Source organism: Hipposideros armiger, unplaced genomic scaffold, assembly GCF_001890085.2.
Source record: "Hipposideros armiger isolate ML-2016 unplaced genomic scaffold, ASM189008v1 scaffold_640, whole genome shotgun sequence".
NCBI lineage: Eukaryota > Metazoa > Chordata > Mammalia > Chiroptera > Hipposideridae > Hipposideros > Hipposideros armiger.
The window spans coordinates 222,656-242,695 of NW_017731990.1; the positions used below are offsets into that span (position 1 = coordinate 222,656).

General features: G+C 42.1%; 1 protein-coding gene across 4 annotated transcripts in view; it reads left to right on the forward strand.

The window, feature by feature from the left end:
• SENP1 (SUMO specific peptidase 1) overlaps positions 1–14,208 on the forward strand; it is a 49,709-nt gene extending 35,501 nt beyond the window's left edge. For all 4 annotated transcript variants that reach the window (XM_019625846.1, XM_019625845.1, XM_019625847.1 and 1 more), the window contains exons 14-18: positions 8,755–8,958; positions 9,873–9,952; positions 10,877–10,961; positions 11,461–11,556; positions 12,534–14,208. In XM_019625846.1, coding sequence (XP_019481391.1) covers positions 8,755–8,958; positions 9,873–9,952; positions 10,877–10,961; positions 11,461–11,556; positions 12,534–12,596 — 528 coding nt within the window. In that variant the 3' untranslated portion in view covers positions 12,597–14,208. The remainder of the gene's footprint in view (positions 1–8,754; positions 8,959–9,872; positions 9,953–10,876; positions 10,962–11,460; positions 11,557–12,533) is intronic.
• The last annotated feature ends 5,832 nt before the right edge of the window (positions 14,209–20,040 follow it).

The following is a 20,040-nucleotide window of genomic DNA, read 5'->3' on the forward strand; positions in this document are numbered from 1 at the left end:
TTCTTAGGCTTTCAAAGTTATTGCCCTTGAAAAGCTAACTTCTGATGGGGAATTAGTAGTTATCCTTAAGTATTTGTACTCATTTAAAAATACTTAATTCTGTTTCTCAATTGTGAACTCTCAGTTGTCTTTTGCAAGTTAATTTGTCATCTCTTCAACCCTGTTCCTCTTCCCTCAAATACATATTTTCATTAATAACAATTTCTCTTCCTTTTTGTATCTCCTGTCAGTTTTATAGACTTTAGTAAAACTTTCTCCAAAATAAGGTGACTGACAAATTTTTCTTAACGTTTTGTAGAAAAAGAATATAAGATTGTAGAAGTGAAAGGGATCAGATTTAGCCTATAAGGAAAATAAAATCCAGAAGTTCTGTATTTGGGATATGTATAGAAAGCCATTAGGCTACCTTTTGTCTGGTCTCTTTCCTAAAAGAAGAGTGGGCCACAGTGCCTGTTCATCCAGTAGGCTTTCAAACATGTTTTCATGAATGGATTTTTATGTGGGTGAATAGTTAAATTCTGTATAGCTTTAAAAGACTAATGATTGACAGAACTCACATTTTACCTTACTATAAGAAAATGAAAACTTTTCAAAAGTGGAATATGGGAACTGGCTGCCTTGTAAAGAATACAAAAGAAGGCTGGCAGAGTAACAGCATCAGGGACATTATAGATGGGGTTTCTATACTGGGTCTGGTGATTAGTTATTAGTAGAAATATTTAAGGAAAGGAGGACAGGGTTAAAGACGAGGAATTAGGTGCAAAAGTAGATTGAAAGTCAATCAAGAAACAAATGGAAATATTTTTAAATGGATATCAATACTAGAAATTATTTATTAATCACTGGAGATTGACTTGGATAACTTCTGGAATCCAACTCTAAGATTCTAGGTTAATGATCCTAAGGAGAGGACTGCTTTGGGCTTTGTGTTTCTTTTTATGGCTTGATGGTTCTGTGTAGAGGGCCTGAGAGTTGTTTTTTAAGACATTAGATAAATTTAGAAATACATGGAAACTGTTTAGGCATAGAAGTAAATGGATCTGACTTCTGCTTCTGGTCATGATAGAATAAAACAGATCAGATTTACCCTTACAGCTTAACTAGAAAACTAGATAAAACATGAAACAGCTATTTTTAGATATTGAATAACAGTGATCCCTGAAAGAAGGGAAATGAAAAGGATGAGCCTATGATTGCCCCAGCTTACTGGGTTTGTGTGTTGAGGGTGGAGAACTGGTAGAACTTAGCAGTGCCTGACAGTCTTGCTGCATGGAGGAGACAGAGTTTAGTTCGGGGAGGCTAAAGTGGCTAAGATTTGTGAGGTAAAATACTGGAGGGAGGTTGCTGCATAAAGAGAAAACTCCAGAAATGTACAGAGCCTCCCCTGTCTTAAATCTTTGCCTGAGTACTCATTTGTACATATTTGGGAAGAAACTACCAGAGGCTGGGAACCACCAGAAAGAAAGAATCAGAACAAGCCTCAGAGCTAACACAGGTGCCAGGAATAGTTCATGTTTCGACCAGCTAGAGTGGAAAAGTCATGATTGACTAGAGTCCTCAAAAGGGTATTGCCCCAGGAATAGGGCCAAACTGGCCCTAGAATAAAAGCTGCTCTAGACTCATGGTAACAAAGCTTAAATACAAGTCTTAAAAGTTTGAAACTGATACAAGTAACTTAGCTATATCAAAGAACAAACCCCAGCAATATTTAAAGGAATACAACAAATTCTAGTAACTGCAAAACTCAGCAACATGAAATTCACAATATCTGGTATGCAATAAAAAATTACCAGGCATGCAAATTGGAAGGGAAATGTAACTTCCCTTCAAAGGGGAAAATCCCACCACTAGAAATACCTAGAAATGACAAAAATGATAGCATTAGCAGATAAGGGTATTGAAACAGATATTCTAAATATATTTCATATGTTCAGGAAGGTAAAGAAAAATGGACATTATGAGAAGAAATATGGAAGATATAAAAAAAGACCCAAATGAACTTGTAGAGATAAAAAAATACAGTATCTGAATTGAAACATACATGAGATGGGATTAACAGTAGATTAGACACTGCAAAAGGGAAAAGAAAATGAATTTGAATATACAGCAAAGGAACCAAGTGAAACACAGAAAAAGGGCTGAAGAAAGATGACCAGAGCATCAGTGAACTGTGGGACAATATCAAGCAGTTTAAGCATGTAAATGGAGTCCCAGAAGGAAAGGTGGAGTGTAAGTGGTGTCAGAAAAAATTAAGAAACAATGGTGGAAGATTTTTTAAATTTGAAAACTTACAGCAACAGATCCAAGAAATTCAGCATACCCCAAGTAAAAGAAACACTACACTAAAGTATATAATAATCAAATTGCTGAAAACCAGTGATGAAGAGAAAAATAATAAAAGCAACCAGAGGAAAAGAGACACATTATGTACAAAGGAACAAAGATCTGCCAGAAACCATGTAGGTCAGAAGAAAATATACTTAGTTACATCTTTAAAGTACTGAAGGGAAAAAAAAATTGGCAAACTAGATTCTATACCCAGCAAATAATCTTTCAAAAAGCAAACTACGTTTTTAGACAAATTCTGAGAGAATTCACCACTGGCAGATCTATACTATAAGAAATATTAGAGGATGTTCTTCAGGAAGAAGGAAAATATGAAGTGGAAATTTCAATCTACACAAAGGAATGAAGAGCAATGGAAATGCTCTTCTTTTTTAAAGATTTTTATTGGGGAGTTGGGGGGGATGGGAACAGTGCTGGGGAATTGGGGGAAGGGAAACAGACAAGTTGCTGTCGTTTTGGTCTTCAGTCTAGTTGTGGAGGACGTTGCTTCACTGGCCCAAGTTGGCACCATCATTGCGCTCTTCCCAGGCGAGGCAGATCAGTCGCCAGCTTCTGGACGGCCGCTCACTGTGGTTGCTGGCTGCTCACACTGGCTGCTGGCTACACACGGTAGCCCATGGCAACCCACTACAGCAGGGGCTGCAGTCTATGCCGCCGCCGGCGCTCAAGGCAGCCCAGCTCCAGGTTGAGCTGTTGTTCAGCATCTTAGCTGTGGAGGGCAGTGTTACTGGCCCTCATATGTGGGATCCGAACCAGGGCCCTCTGGCATCCCAAGCCAGTTCTTAACCATCGCGCCACTCGGCCGGCCCAATGCTCTTCTTTTTTAATATCTCTGGAAGACAGCTGACTAATTCTTGCATAAATAAAACAAGGTACTGCAGGATTTATAACATGTAGAAGTAAAATATATGACAATCAACACAAAGGAGAAGTGAAATGGAAGTATGTACTAGAAATGGAAGATTCTTACACAATACATGAGGTGGTATGATGTTATATGAAGATAGGCTGTTATAAGTTAAAGACATATTATACAGCCTAGAACAACCCCCCAAAAAACAAAGAGTAGTTAATAAGCCAGTAATGAAGATAAAATGGAATTAAAAAATCCAAAGGAAGGCAGGAAAAGAAAAATGATACAAAGAACAGATGAGACAAATAGAAAAAAAGAGCATCATGGTAGATTTAAACTCAGCCATATCAATAATCACATTAAATGTAAATGATCTAACCCAGCATATCCAATGGAAATATAATGTGAGCCATCTATGTAATTTAAAATTTTCTAGTAACATTACAAAAAGTAAAAAGAAACAGGTAAAATTAATTTTAATATATTTTATTTAACCCAGTATATCCAAAATATGTCATTTTGTCATGTAATAAATATTAAAACATAAATGAGATATTTTACCACTTTAAAATATGGTATGCATTTTATACTTACAGCACAATTTGGATTTGTCATATTTCAAGTGCTCCATAGTCACATTTGACTAGTGGCTACCATATTGGACAGTATAGACTAAACATCCAGTTAAAAGTCAGAGATTGTCAGATAGAGTAAAAAAAAAAAAAATTGTCTACAAGAAACCCATTTTAAGTGTGAAGACACAGATAGGTTAAAAGTAAAAGGATGGAAGGGCCGGCCGAATGGCTCAGTTGGTTAAGAGCTCGCTCAAGAGTTTGAGCTCTGAGCAACAGCGGTTCGAGGCCAGCCCGAGCTGAGCAGCCGCTAAGCTGCCAATAGGTAGCAGGATGGCTCAGCTAAAAAAAAAAAACAAAAAACAAAAAACAAAAACAAACAAAAAAGTAAAAGGATGGAAAAGAATGATGCAGGCCGGCCGAGTGGCACATTGGTTAAGAGTTGGCTTGGGACGCCAGAGGACCCCGGTTCAGATCCGACATATGAGGGCCAGTGACACTGCCCTCTACAGCTAAGATGCTGAACAACAGCTCAACCTGGAGCTGGGCTGCAGTGAGTCGCTGGCAACAGTGTAGGCTGCAGCCCCTGCTGCAGTGGGTTGCCATGGGCTACCGTGTGTGGCCAGCAGCTAGTGTGAGCAGCCGTCCAGAGGCCAGCGACCAATCTGCCTCACCTGAGAAGAGCGCAATGATAATACCAACATGGGCCAGTGAAGCAACGTCCTCCACAACTAGACTGAAGAACAAAAGGACAGCAACTTGTCTGTCCCCCTTCCCCCAATTCCCCAGCACTGTTCCCATCCCCCAATTCCCCAATAAAAATCTTAAAAAAAAAAAAAGAATGATAGAAACACTAATCCAATGAAAGAGGAAGTAACTATATTAATATCACACCAAGTAGATTTCAGAGCAAGGAATAATACCAGTGATATTTAATAATGATAAAGCTTTCTAATTGTTTCCAAGGAACAGTTAAGTTTAAGTGATACTTAATAAAGAAAACAACTTACAAAACATTAAGTCCAACTAGACAAAGCTCGCACAGGCGGTAGATTTTCCTTAGGGAATAAAAACTGCTTAAGGGAAAAAACTAGACAAAATGAGATAAATTAGTAAAGGGAATGTGGTAGGTCTACCGTATGCTATGCACTCTTACATGTGGAATAAAATGATCAGAATGGAAGTTGTAGCATTTCTAACGTGACACGTTGGGTAGATTCCACATCATTGTAGTTTACTTCTTTAAAGTGTTTCTTAGTAAATGTAGTAGTCCTTTTGATTACCCAGGGATTTATATGGAGTCACAGAGAGAATAGTTATTACAGTTGTCATGACTCCATAAAAATGGGTGTTGCCTGCCTATCTTTCTCTAAAACTTTAGCAGTAATTCTAATAATTTGTTGCTTGAATTTGCATGCAAGAAAAATCCTGGGTACGTGTTTATAACGAGGAATGCAATACACAGAGCTTACCTGGAGTCTGCCTTCTTGGTTTTTGTAATATTATTAGGCTAAAGCTTAGAAGTGAATGACTTTCTGACTCATGATATTCAAGTGCTGCTGCGTGGTTGGTCTTTTGAGCTTTGTGGTTGACTAGGACAGATTGAATTTAAGAACCCAGAATGGGAGATCAGGGTGAAAATCCAGAGGTAAAATAGGAAAAAACCAGCTCCCCCCGGCCCCCGCCTCCCCCACCTCCTGTAAAAGTTGCCTTTGTCTCTGCTCAGGAGCTCTGTCATGCCCAGGACTTTTAGAACATTTTTTTCCTAAGCTAATTAGAAGGGTTCAGACAAGTCAATATTTTACTGTTAGTAGAATGTTTTACTTCTAAATGCATGAGAAAACAATAGTTAGGCTGGTGTACTGGGCAAGAAGGAAGATACAAATAGCAGTGGTCATTTCTGTCATTGTGGTAACATACAGGAAAAGGATTGAGTCCTCAGTTTGAAAACATTGTAGGGTTTTCTTTTAAAGAGAAGCTTTTTTTTCAGCTTCAGCCTGGCAGCTCTTCAAATAAAATCACAAAGGAACAAGACACTATAAACAACCGTCCCACCCCCAGACAGGACTGCATAGACAAGCAGGCGCTCATGGCCAAGGCTGTGAAGGCAGCAGGAAGGGCAGCTCCTTAGGCACCAGGAGCTGCAGCAAGCAAACAGGCTGTGTGAGCCCCAAAAGAGTGACAAGTGGACCAACGCTGGCAATCATCCTCAGATGCTGATATATTGGCCAGACAAACAGTAGGCCCAGGGCTGATTTATTACTTTTAGCCCCCTATTTCAAAGGGAGTTCAAGATCTTCTGGGGCTAAGAGAGTCTTGTGGGCAGAAAGGCTCTCACCATAGGAGGGAAGGGACCCTTGTCTGCACAAAATACAAGCAAATGCTCTGACCATCACTGCTTCTCTTTCATCTTAAGCGCTGTGATCCCGTCTCTCATTTCTTTTTCCTTCATCTTTCGCCCTCTGTGAGATGACATGTAGAATTCTTTTTGTTCTCTAGCTCCTAGCTTGTATTTTTGGTGTGATTGTGTTTTGGCTGAACTATGGCACTTTTCCTCATTTGGGCAGAGTAACAGCTGAAAAACTGAGGAGAGAAACTTGGATCTAAATTCTGCCTCAGATGTCAGATTACACATCCTCAGCTAATGGGAGGGAACGTTGAGGTCACCAAGCTCCCTCCTACTAGGATATAGGGGAAATGAAAAAGAACCCACATTACTCCTTAGAGCTAATTAATGAGCTGACTTTGGAGGAGGCCATTTTCCTTTCAGTGGAGACATCTTGGTTGGAGACAGAGCTAAAAAGCAATGGAAGAGGGATTCTCAAAGGAAACAGAAAGTGTGGTATCCTGATCGCTAGGTTTCTGTTCTGTTCAGCTGGGTTGGTCTTTAGCTTTATAGTCCAGTCTCTCAAAATAAATAAAAATAAAAAACCAAATAGCGCATGCAGGCTGTGTAAGTCCAGCTAAACTTTATTGGTTTCTAGAATTCTTTCCCCCTGAAAAAAATAGGATAGTCATGTGTAGCATGACACTCATTTATGTCATTCTATTTTACTTCAGGATAATTATCCCAAAGGTCATAATTGCCTTTATCGGCACCTGGAGGAGAAATATCTTGATAGCTTTCATGTACTTGCCTGTTCTTATCTGTCTGCCTGATTCCTTCTACCTCTCCCTTGAGTCCTTATTGCCTGTTATATAACTTGTCTGCCATGGAAGGTTTGGTTTATGGTGACTGGCAGGTCATCTGCCTATTCACTTCACCCCCTTGATTGAATGGCTTAGCCTCATAACATGGCTAATACTGTGGGATGGGTAGAATACCAGAGGAATCTGTCCCTTTTTGCTGACTTTCTCTCACTAGAGAATGTAGTTTATAGCCTAGAAATCTGTGCTTGCTGGGCAGACCCCCCTGTATTCCTGCCTGTTTGATTCCTAGAAGCATCTTTAGCACCATTATTCTCGGGGGCAGTTAGATTAGAAACCTAGGTTGAGAAATGTATAATCCTAATTGTGTGTTGATTCATCATCATTGTTTAAAATGTCTGAGCTGAAATTATGTATTGGGCATCACACTAGGCAGAGAATGAGCCACAGCCCAAATCCTCTGGGCCTGCTGGGCCTTTGCTCAGGCTTCAGAGAAGCAGGCAGAACAGTGTCTTTCTTCAACCCTAGCTTCTCCCTGCCCTCCTCAGCGCTCTGCCTCACGGCGATTGTGGTTTCCCTGCAACTGCCTAGGCATCCTCATCTATAGGCCCTTTCTCTAGTCTAGACCATGCACCGGTGTGTTCCTGGCAGTGGTCCCTGCTGCCTGCCTAGTATGTAGTTGCCTACTGTTGGGCAGTAGCTCATTGCTCTGGCATCCTAGTGTGTAAATATTTGTCAAAGGATGGGGGCATTTTCCCATTCCCCAAAAAGCATTCTGAAAAATGTGCCTGTTTTCTTAGTCATATTTCCAAGCCGTGGATCAGTTAGCCCATTCATTCCTTGCAGTTGACAGACACTGGCCTGGCCTCATCTGACCACATAAAGTAAGTATGCAGCAACTTCCGGCCCAGTAACTTTCAAGCTTTAATACCAAAGAGTCCTCGACCTAAAGGAACCTAGACAACATAGTCATTATTAGAGAATACATTGTTTCATTAACAGAAAGAATCACAGATTTCCTCTATCAAGCATTTTAATTTCTTTTCACTCATACTTGATATTGAAGGCATAAATGGAATCAACAAAAATGAGAAAGCTAACCATACAGATTCTGGGAAGAACTTGACTCTTTGTGACTTTCCTTTAAGTCTCATGTAATACAGGTTTTTTATACCACACCCATATCTGCCTCTATAAAAGGAGACGTTGCTGAGCTACTATCAGTTTAGAGGGATTTTTCCCAGTGCAATTGATGGTTTATCTTGTCACTCAGGTCTGCTTGGGTCCAAAACAGTTTGCAAGATGGCTTATTCAGCTGAAAAAACTGTCTTTAGCCATGGAGCACAGTTTTCTATCTTTGTGTAAAACCAGGTGACCCACATATAAGGATTGAACTCTTGGTCTTAACCTTGTTAATGCTAGACTCTGAGCTCAGGATTTATTTAAATTGTTCACACAGTCCCAATAAGTTAAATTAACTGCTAATGTGCCTCCTTAAACTGCTATACTCCTTCCTTTCCTTTTCTCTAGGTCTCACCTTCTGCAGTCTTTTGACCTAATCCTCAGTCTTCTGGCCAGCTTCTGCCCATATGTGTACCCAACCCCATTATATGTATATCTCGGCTTTTTCTGTTTTCATTGTTTATAACCACCTCAATCCTTCTTCCTTCTAGTCAGAATTTGATATAGGGACATGAGGATGTTGGATGTTAGAGTCTTAACTGAATTGATTAGGAAACAATACTTATGCTGTATAATACAGCCACTGGTTTCCTTCATCTAACAACTTTGAAAAGCCTGAGTATCTATTTTAATACATGGAATTTCTTCCCACAGATCATCAATTTTTACATGAATATGCTGATGGAGCGGAGTAAAGAGAAGGGATTTCCAAGTGTACATGCATTTAATACCTTTTTTTTCACTAAGTTAAAAACGGCTGGTTATCAAGCAGTGAAACGTTGGACAAAGAAAGTGGATGTATTTTCTGTTGACATTCTTTTGGTGCCCATTCACCTGGGAGTGCACTGGTGTCTTGCTGTGAGTACCCTTTTGTTTTCTTCTTTCTAAAGTCCAACAATTTAAAAATTATATTTAGGGCCCTAAATAAAATTTAAAATAAATCTATAATTTTAGAATACACAGAGAGTAGTGAGTAATTAGTTCTATATCTTCATTGGATGATTGAGACAAGAGTAGTGTTTAGTTGGCTAAAAATTGGATAGATCAATGAATTTCCTGTCAAGAGTGGAAGATACTTAGACTTTGAGAAAGCTGTGGAATTTCCTTTTCTGGAAATATTTCAAAAGGGGTTATAAGTCTAAGCAGCCTCAAGGCAAGACATGGGAAGAAAAAGTGACTTCTTAATGATGCTGCCAACTCAGATTCTGTGATTTATTTTCTGCTTAATCATGACTTGCCTTGCATACTTGGTAATTTAATGTTTTTATGACTCTGAGAACATGGATATATTAGCTTAATGTACTAATAAAAATGTAAAAGTTATTTCACAGTCTATTTTGAATTATCGATAGATTTGAAAAACAAAGCCAGAAAGTAATTCTCCAGGTAAAAAAACAAAACCCAGAATCTGTTACTATCTTTCTGAAACTGTGGAAATGATCTCAGTCATCTTACATTCTCTGAAGAAAATGTTGTGTCTTCACTGTTGCCCACACTGTAGGTGGGAACCTGAGTACAGCAAAAGAGTTCAGGACTATTAATGGGGATACCAGTTGATCAGCCCCCCCCCCCATAGTTCTATGTAAATAATCACCCTGTTCTTCTTCTGTACTCTGCAAATTAAGCATGGTATGATGCAAAATACCCATCAACTTGTCATGATTTCACAGGAAATCTGGCAAAAGGTTCTAAGATCCAGGGAAGGGAAAAGCTAGAAACCAGTCTTCTTCATTTTATAAACACACAGATTTTTTTTTTTTTTTAATTCCCAGGTTGTGGACTTTAGAAAGAAGAATATTACCTATTACGATTCTATGGGTGGGATAAACAACGAAGCCTGCAGGATCCTCTTGTAAGTAGGGAGTTGAAGACAGAAGAGTTTGGTGTCAGAAAAATGTTGTGTTTTCAAGCTATTGCCCTCAGTTCTTTTATAACTTAAGTGGAGCAATTAATAAAGGAAATCATCATATTAAGTAAGAATGGATATTTTACATCTAAGTAAGTTTAATGATAATATAATAATACTAAATATACCCTAATGGGGACAATTGCTATCCTAGTGCTCTAAAATATAGAGTGGATATATACATATAGATATAGAAACTACTTAGAAATCATCTAACCCAACCTCCTAATTTTTCAGATGAAGATACCAAGACCCACAGAGTGACTTTGATTTGCCCAGGTCTTACTAGTTAGTGGCTCAACTGGGAACCAGAATGCAAATCTCTTTATACCTCCTCTGTTTCTCTTTCCAAAATGCTTATTCCTCACTGTACCACCCTGGTGGCCAGGAGGAGGTAGGTTCCAAAATGGTGAGCAGTTTGCACTTAAGAAGAGTGCTCTGTATGAGGTATGCACTCAACAGATTGTTGATTTGGATTGAATTTTTGCACAGGACTTCAAGACTAAAAATGGGAAATAAATACTTTGATATTGCTAGAGAAACATTCTTCTTCCATTAGATTGAGTTCTAAAGGATCATATAAACCAAGGACAAGAATCAAAACTCCTTCCTCAGGAGTAACAGTAGGTAGAAGGGACCTAGATATCAGAGGCAGAGGTCATATTTCTCTTGGGTTGACAAGGTGGGCATGAATTGTGAGAGTATAGAAGGAAGCCTAACAGTCCAAAGATACCCGGCCCAGCATTATATGCTATTTTCCTCAGAAGTGCATATGAAGACTCTTCCTAAGGATTGTCATCCCCATTCTTTGGGTGGCAGCTGTCATCAGTGTTCCCCACAGCTCATCTCCTTCTCTCCCAATACTTTTAGGCAATACTTAAAGCAAGAAAGCATTGACAAGAAAAGGAAAGAGTTTGATGCCAATGGCTGGCAGCTCTTCAGCAAGAAAAGCCAGGTACATTTTATCACGACGATACAGTATTTGGAAGGAAAGGATTTTACTGCTTGATTCCCTGGGACCTTCTATCCTAGAGTCTAGCCTGACTTTGACTTGGTTGTTTGGTTCCTTGGGGAAGATAGAGCAAGCTATTTGTGGGGAAACTGGTACGGTGCTTCTTACTTAGAACTAGATTTCCTCAATGCCCAGCTATTTTTCCAAGCTTTTCACTCCTGTGGGACATGTTTGCTGATTGTTTGGCCCTTGTGGGAGGGACCAGTTTTTATACCCTTAGGTGCCACGGAAGTCTAAGATAGCTTCCTGTGTGATTAATATAAAGTACATAGACGCGACTAAGATGCTGTATTTTTTTGTTTCCTCTGAGCCTGTGTTCTGAGTGGGGAATAAGGGTCATCTCTTTCTGTAACATTTATATCCTTTGGTTCTTATTTATAACCTAATAAGAAGGAAGGAATCTTGGAAAGATGTCACCTTTTTGTTGTTTTTGGTCTTTTAGGAAATTCCACAGCAGATGAATGGAAGTGATTGTGGGATGTTTGCCTGCAAATATGCTGACTGCATTACCAAAGATAGACCAATCAACTTCACACAGGTGAGCTGAGCATTCAGGAGGGAGCTCTGTGACCACCCTGTCTCTAGGCTGCCCGATAGGTGTCTTTCTCTCTACTTGCTCTGCTTAGAGGACTCTTTTTCAGCCTAGAGCTTATAACACTGATGGTTACTGACTGCCGCATCACAAGAAAAAGAAGAAGAATAATCGGCCACATCCTGGGTTCTCATATATTACATATTGAAGTCAAGGAATCCTGGTCAATAGCAGAGCCTTCTTCTCTGCCCATCTCCCGCACCTACCTCAAAATCCTATAAGAAACAAAGAACTGGCACAGGAGCACATTTTCTTGTTTCCCTTTATTTGGTTAGCAGTCAGGTTTTGGAACATGCCACCCCTAGATCTCCTAGTGTAATTTGTTATGCTGCCCTCCTCCCCGGCCCCTCATTTGATGGCAGCTGATCAGGCTTCTCTTAGTTTTTGATTGGTTATTTCTGTCCACGTGGTCCTTCAGAGACCAAAATGGATTGAGGCTAAACGTTATGGTTTACTCTGTGTCCTCCACTTTAACTCTTCCGTTTGAATTAATGGCTTTACCGGATTTTTGCACCATAATCCTTGGGTGAAACTGACTCTTGCAGTTCCCATCACTCTTTACCTAAAAAGTGACTTTTTGATTTTCAGGCCTCAGATCTCACACCCTATTAAGATTTCAATGTAGAAGATATGATAGACTCAATTCTGAGACTTAGAGACATTTGGGTATCCCCTGGGACACCTGGCAGTACCCAGTAAAATGTCTAAAGCTACAACAATGGAAAATAGCAATAGAGATAGCAATAGAAAAAAGGAATAGAAAGAAAAAAAAATCACTTGTAATCAAGAATGAGAAATTTGAAAGGCCAGAAATGCAACTGAGATTATTTTAGTTGAAAACCTCAAGAGGGAAAGGAGTATGGGGGAAGGAGTACTGGGTGTGGATAAGAAATGAAAATTAAGGTGTCTCTGTGTTCCTACAGCAACACATGCCATACTTCCGGAAGCGGATGGTCTGGGAGATCCTCCACCGAAAGCTCTTGTGAAGATTGTCTCAATTAGCAGACATTGACATTGTGGGGGACCAGCTCTTTGTTGTCTACAGCCAGAGACCTTGGAAACAGCTGCTCCCAGCCCTCTGTTCTTATAAAGCCCTTGATCCTGGACCAGGCCCTGGCGAGATGCATTCACAAGCACATCTGCCTTTCCTTTTGTATCTCAGATACTATTTTTGCAAAGAAACTTTGGTGCTGTGAAAGGGGTGAGGGACATCCCTAAGCTGAAGAGAGAGACTGCTTTTCACTTCTTCAGTTCTGCCATCATGCTTGCAAAGGGCTCCAGCCTCACTCAGTCCCTAATTAGGGGGCTGAGAGAAGCTTGGAAAGACTCTTGGTTTTATTTAAACTCTTGTTGTTAGGCCTTACTAAGAGGTAGGAAAGGGCATGGGTGAAAAGGTAGGGATAAAAACCACCAGCATATACACGCACATATACATGCACACATGATCTTTAAGATGTGTCATCAGGAAAGTGACTGTAAACTGGGCTTTGGGGCGCACACGTAAGTCCCTCCGGGACTTTTCCTATTTATATTCCCCTTTGTGAAATCCGTCTGGTTCTATACAGGCTGTTCTGTCATCTAAGCTTCCTCCCATCCTGAGGCACAACACATGAGCCCTGGGTGGGCCCCCAGTCCCAGGCAGTCCTTTCCGTACAAGCAGGGGTTTGCATGTGCCACACTCATGATATGGGGAAGACCCACCCAGGGAGCGGTTTAGTGGAGCAACAAGGCACCACTTTTACTGCCGCCTACTTCTGACCAAGAAGAAGAAGGACCTCAGTCTTTAGCATAAAATTCCAGCGTTGGATGAATGCGAGTCTAGTTTGGTCTGTGGCTAGTTAGTTTAAATATGTTTCTAACCACAGAGAATTTAATATATATACATATATATATATTTCACAAGGATATGCTTTTTTTTTTTTTTTAAGGCTGAATGTGTTCACCATTTTAGCCTGTAGATTTATTTCCATTTTCTAAATTTAGCTCCAGCACTCACAGATCCCAGCCCTATGTGTAGGGTGTTTGTGGACTTCCTAACAATATTTTGAGGCCTGGATGAACTTTGGCTTAGGGGTAGAGGTTACAGAGGGAGGTGAGATTTTCAACTGGAAAACGGGTGGAATTTGGACTGATGAACTTGAGATTTAAAAACTGCTATTCATTGTGTTCTTTCTAGCATCTCCCCCACCCTCTGAGCATTCCTCAGGCTAGATAGTAAAAATGATCCAATACCAGTGTCATTTTTGTACTTAAGTTCCAGAATAGGAACGTTTTATACTTTTTTCTGTATTGTAATAGGTAGTTTTGTATGAAATCTTTTCTCCTATTCCCTTGTTACCCCATCCTTTCCAGCATTGTGCTTTCTCCCTGGGCTTATTTGAAAATTTTACTCTGTTTTATACCAAGCTTGTTTAGTACATTTTTCTATGTTTTACCACAGGTTACAATTTGAAAAGAAAACTATTTTTTTTAAATATTCCATTGTTAACTGAATGTTACTGTTTCCACTCCAGCAACTAGATGTCTTACCTTTTTCATAACTGCCTGCCTTTTGGGGGAAGACCAGCTTTTGTTTGTTTTTTCTTTGCTTTTTTTTTTTTTTTTTTTTTTTTTGGTGTTTTCTGTAGGAAATAAATAGCTTCCTATATATGAGTTGCTGGGACCTTTCACATTCTCTTTTAGAAAGCAATGGCATGCAGGTTTATTGTAGGACTCCTAAACATTGACTCTTGGTGCTTAATATATTTCAGTGGCAACTTGAAAGGTGGCAATATGGTATAGGTACTGGACTATCAGTCAAAAGACCTGAGTTTTTCAGTCTCTCTATTGTCTGGGGGACTCAGAACAAGATAGTTCTCTGTGCTGATTGTCCGTTTAGGTAACATCTGTCTTTCCTCCCTCACACTTTTTGTACTGACCAAAGCAACAAATATTTATTGCCATGTATAGCAGAAAATGAAACACGGAACAAAAGCACTTTGAAAAATACATAAGGAATTGTTGAGCCTGTCTGAACACGGCCCCCCTTTCTGTCCAATGCGGTTTTATGCAACGTTAGAGTTAGTGTTCCTGAGACCACCCTTCATGATGGGAGTGAGCTAAGCTGAGACCTAGGGTATGGCCTAGGTGGCTCAGTGGGAACCAAATATAGACTGTTAGAGTGGGCCATTCTTTCCAGAAGGCTAGCCAACATCTGGAAACTTACTTATGCCTTCCTTTATTTAAGGGTGGGCTTTGATGCCCAGGAGAGAGACATTCCTGTATTCCATGGCCAAGGGCACGTTAACCAATATCTCGTTTAACCTGCTTTAAACTAAAGAAGCCTCTTGCTTTTATCCTATTTCCCCCCTCCTCTCCCCTGTGCTCAGTGCTCATAGTCACCTACATGCCCTGAAAAAGGAACACTTCAGGGTTGATAAGCTCCAGATGTCAGATACAGAGCCTTCAACAGAAACCACAGTGCCAACAGTCACTCCTGGGCCCTGTGTAGAGAAAGTCCGAGAGACTGTTTCTGTGCATTTGAAAATACATGGTGAAGGCACAGCGGCTAGTTCCATCCTGTTTGTCAGCTGGGACCCACTGTTGCTCCTGAGCTTCCTGTTTAGGGTTGAATGGAAGTACTTCTTCCTCATCCAGCCTGGAGACTGTGGAAATTGGGCGCTCTGTATATGAAGCTCTTCACACTTCTCTGGGATACGAACTTCTGTCTTCTTCAGCCCCTGTCGTCATGCTAGCATCTACCCACTGTCCCTGGCGACATTAGCCCCGTGTTCTAGTGGTCTTGGGATAGAGAAAGGCAACCCAGCAGAGCGCTTCCAGTAACCCCATCCCATTGCCTGTCCATCACCATCGGGTTTTCATGCCCATAACGGCTCTCATGGGCAGAGAGGGAGAGGTTCACTTACGAGCCCAGTGTTTTTAATGTTTCAGCTTCTGTGCTGTCCCTGCAGCTCTCAGATGTGTCTTGCTGACTGACACTTGGGCTTTGTCCTCTCCCTTACACCACCGGGACGGGCCAAGGTGAAGTGGAATATGCTTTCACCCTGTGACTTGACATACCCAAGAGAATCAGAAAAGGGGGTGAAATGCTATCAGGCCCTGTTGACTCAAACAGGCTACATGCTGAGCTAGGAAAGTTGCCATATTTCCCAGCAACAATCCAGAATTTCAAATTCATTCTAAAATTTTGGAAGAGATAAGGCTCAGCCCAGTTCCTTCCTTACAGTCCAGGGCCTTAACTTCATCTGCCCTGGATCCTAGCATCTGTCTATTAAGAGCCCACAACTACCATTCCCAGCTTTGGAGGTAGGAAAGGACATGAGCACATGTCATGCTGTCACCCACTAAGATAAGAGAACTTATACATGAATCCCCTGTGGGAGAGAAAAGAGAAACTAGGAAGCTTGGACTAGAAGGTAAACCTCGAGGAAATGTTAGCTAGCATGAGCTGCCTCTCTGGCCTGTCACAGGGTAGGGATAATTCCAGGTGTAAGGGGTTGGGCCAGATTCCAGGGTCTTGTCAAAGTCTGAGGTTCTGAAATGTTAGGGCCACTCTGCTGTTTGGAATAGAAATCGGTCAAAGTAGAGATTCAAAGTTTAAGGCCAGTGTTATTACTGGCTTGGTCTTAGCGTTAAGGCCCAGGTCAGTCCTATCCTAACGGAACGTATCATTGCTGCTGACTTTTCTCCATTCTCAGCTGAGGAGGAGTCGTCAACTGCTTGACTTCTGGAGACTCTCCTTCCACCCTACGCGGAACATAAGTTCTGGAAAGGGAAAGTGTGCGGCCGAGAGGCGCATAAGGAGCCCAAAATCTTCAGTCTGCTGGATGCCCCCTCCCTCAGTTACTCTTTGATTCCTTTCACAAATACCTACAGAGCACACCCCCCCACATCCCACCTCCTTGAAGCCTTCCATGATCACATTAACATTTCTTATCTGGACATCTGCAGCCCTTATCAGAAAATAAGGTAACTCCACATGGTATTTGTATTGTAATCTGCCTTTTTACGTCAGGGATGAACTGAGAAGTGTCACCACTGAGGGCAGGTGAATGATTTGGTGCCTTCTTTTTGGAAGCCAGGAGTGTAAGCTGTCCCGCTGGCCTGCTGGGGAGGAGTTATGGGGTAACTCGGTTAAACATTGTAGAAAGACAGTATTGCAGGGCTTGCGGGGAGAAGGACCGCTCATGGCAGCCTGTGGTAAGGCTGTACCTCCTTCGTGGTTCCCAACAGTTTATCTCTGATCCCAAACCTAATGCCCCACTCTGCCCTTAACAAAAACACCTTCTTCAGCAGTTCATGCCCTTCGGGGGTCTTGCTCTCTATTAAGGGACTAATCAAAGTATTTCTTTTAACCACACATATTTCTATTATGTACACTTTTCTCCATCTTTTTTATTTCCAGTGATACTGCACATCACTTGTAGATCGAGACTGTGGGTCCCTTTCTGTCTGCCTTGTCCTTTAAATGGACTGTTTTACATGCTGCCTGGGCCTTGCCTATTAAGTTCCTGGGGGGCATTTGCCTTATACTTATGGGGAGCCCCTTATGCTAAGTGTTTAATAAGCATGTGGTTTAAGCACGGCTCGGGTGCCCTGAAGAGTGGAATTAAGAGATGGTTTGGCCTAGGAAATAAAGTCACCGGTCCTCAGGGACCTTATGGTCCTTATTTGGGAGGCCAGGCAGACACCAAGCAAAGTACCTTATCAGGAAGGCAGACCCCTAGCACATGGTAAAGTGTGAAGCTGGACGTGGGTGACGGAGAGGCCGAGGTGGAGATACGGCAGGGATGATGTTGCCTTTATCTGCCAATCTATGTGTGACTCCCTAGTTTTTAAAAGGCAATTTATTTAAAATAAATTTTGTGGATTTTGCTTTCTCGCTTTGACTGGAAACTCCCTGGTAAAAAAGACTCGATGGTGTTTGTCTCTCTTAAGACTGTCTCTCTGTCTCTTTGACTGTTTGTTCTGTCTCTGCCTGTGTCTGTGTCTCCTGATCCAAGCTGAACCAGTGATTGGATCCTCAGTGTGGTCTGGATTCCTGAGTCCACCCCTGAACCAGGAGTCTGAATACTATTCATTCATTCATTTCATTCCACATACCTGGAATTGAATCCTGAACACAAATAACATGCAAATCCATGGCTCCCTGGCACTTCTCAAAACCAGGTCTGTCTGTGGAGTTGGCCAGAGAGCCCTCCTGAGCCAAACACACCAGTCGGGACTCCAACCCGCCCTGCTCACAGCACCCCTTGTCTCCTTGCCTCTGTCTTACACCCCTTCTCCTCACAATCTAACCTCAAAGAAGGGCTGTCTCGTGCTTTACCTATAAAGCTCCAAAAATTAAAAATAAGAAAGCACCAACGTTTGAGAAAATCTCCCACTGTGTTGATGAAACGGTGTTTTATCCGTGTTGAGTTAGAGCAGCCCCTCGTAGTCTCCAGGACATTTTTGAGTTCTCACCTTTTCCTAGGCCTGGCTAAGATTTTCAGCCATTTGAAAATGGAGTGAGTGGGGAACCTTCAAGCCACCCTTATTTTCTGGTTCCAGAATGTGATTGCCTTGGATCTGCATGGCTGTCACTGAACGGGGAGAAAATGCCCTCACCATGTGGACCTCAGCCCTGTCATGAGCCAGAGTCAGCCTCTATCCCCAACTGCTCCCGGGGTACCTGGTTTGGTCTTGGGTGCTGCAGAAAGATATAGATAGACAAGGGGGGGGCGGGGCTCGTGTTCCTTAAGGAACTTGTGTTCTAGACACTTCCTGAACCCCAAGAAAAATGCCTTGCTTCCATGTGTACCTGTGCCCCATTTCCCATCAGCCCATCACCGGCTAATTATCTATGCCTACAGTGGCCTAGGAGGTCCTGTGCCGTCGACCCCCCACCTCTCCAATACCATCTGCTACCACTCTGCCCAGGCTCCCTGGTCTTGGCCACACAGGCCTTCCTCGGAGTTTGTCTAACAAACCAAGCTTGCTTCCATCTCACAGCCCCTCAGCTGCTGCTTCATGTGTCTGGAGGGCTTTTCCCCCCGGACACCCCCCTGCCTCACTCCCTCACATCTTCCGGGCGCTGGTGGAATGTCATCCTCACACCCCAATTGTTACTCTCCGTCGCTCTCTTACCTTCATTTGTTTTCTGTAGCATTTAATATCTGACTGTCTTATTTACTCATTTGTTTTGTCTCTCACTAAAATGTCTATTCTGTTCATGCTGTGTCCCAGGTCCCTAGAGCAGTTGGAGGAGAGAATTGTTGAAGAAGTGAATGTTATTCAACATCTCTGAGCTGTTGCTCCCTTCCATCTCAATCGCTTCCACCCTATTCCAGTCCTCACCTCCTCGTGTCTGGTTTACAGGGCATCCTCCTCCAGGGTCTCTGGCTTTAAATTCATCATCCACTTAACAGAGCTGTCTTCTTCCAGTAATAATAATAATAATAATAATAATAATAATAATAATAATAATATGTACTCCTAGGCCCCAGCCTTATGTGCCAAACACTTTATATACATTACCTCATTTAATCCTCACAAGTATATGATGTTGGTACTATTATTATCCTCATTTCTCAGATGAGAAAACGAGCACAGAGATTGAATAATTTGCCCAAAGTCTCACAGATTGTCAGTGACGGAAGTGGGAACTTCAAGCCAAGAGCAAGTCTCCAGAGCCCTTAACAGCCCTGTGCTCTGCTGCTTCGCACAGCTGGCATGTTCACGTCCGCAGGGCAAGTGCCCCTGACCTGACATCACTGGGCTCTACCGAGAAACCAGAGAAGGGAACCTTCAGAGTACAGCCCTCCTTCTTTGCTCTTTTGAGCAGGATTGAGGTCCTTGCTTCCTCACCTGCGTTTGGAAGGCCAAGGGGAATGGCGGGGTCCCTCTGCCTTTGGGTTTATTTCCTCTTGGCTTCCTTAAAAGGGGTACCAAGGAATTCCCCTCACCCCTCCCACAACTACCCTTTCCCTCACTGTCCTGCCCAGCTCTAGGCTGCCTACATTAGCAAAACTTTTTCTTTGAGGCCTCTGGTTCTAACCCAGAAAGGGGGCAGGGCTAAGGATTGTAGGGTGGGGAGTAGGGAGGCACCAAGCTCAGCCCCGCATGCAGAGTCTCAGAAATCAAGGGGGTGTTTGCGGGGATGTGGAGACATTGCTGCTGCTCCACAGTGTTCCATTTGATCTTTTCACTTCTGCATCTCATGCTCTGTCCCCTCCGTGTGGAGTTCCCTTTGCCATTCCATTCCAACTGGTTTGAGAATCTCAGGAATGCACAGCCCTGTGCCCTGCTGCTCCCCCCTCCATCTCCATACAAAGTGCCCCTGGAGAGGTGAGCTTAGTTCAAGCTAGAGGCGAGGGGGAAGGGGTCCTGCTCTCTTACTGGAGAAGAAAGACAATACACACTCTCAACCCTGCCACCCTCTCTCCGATTTCT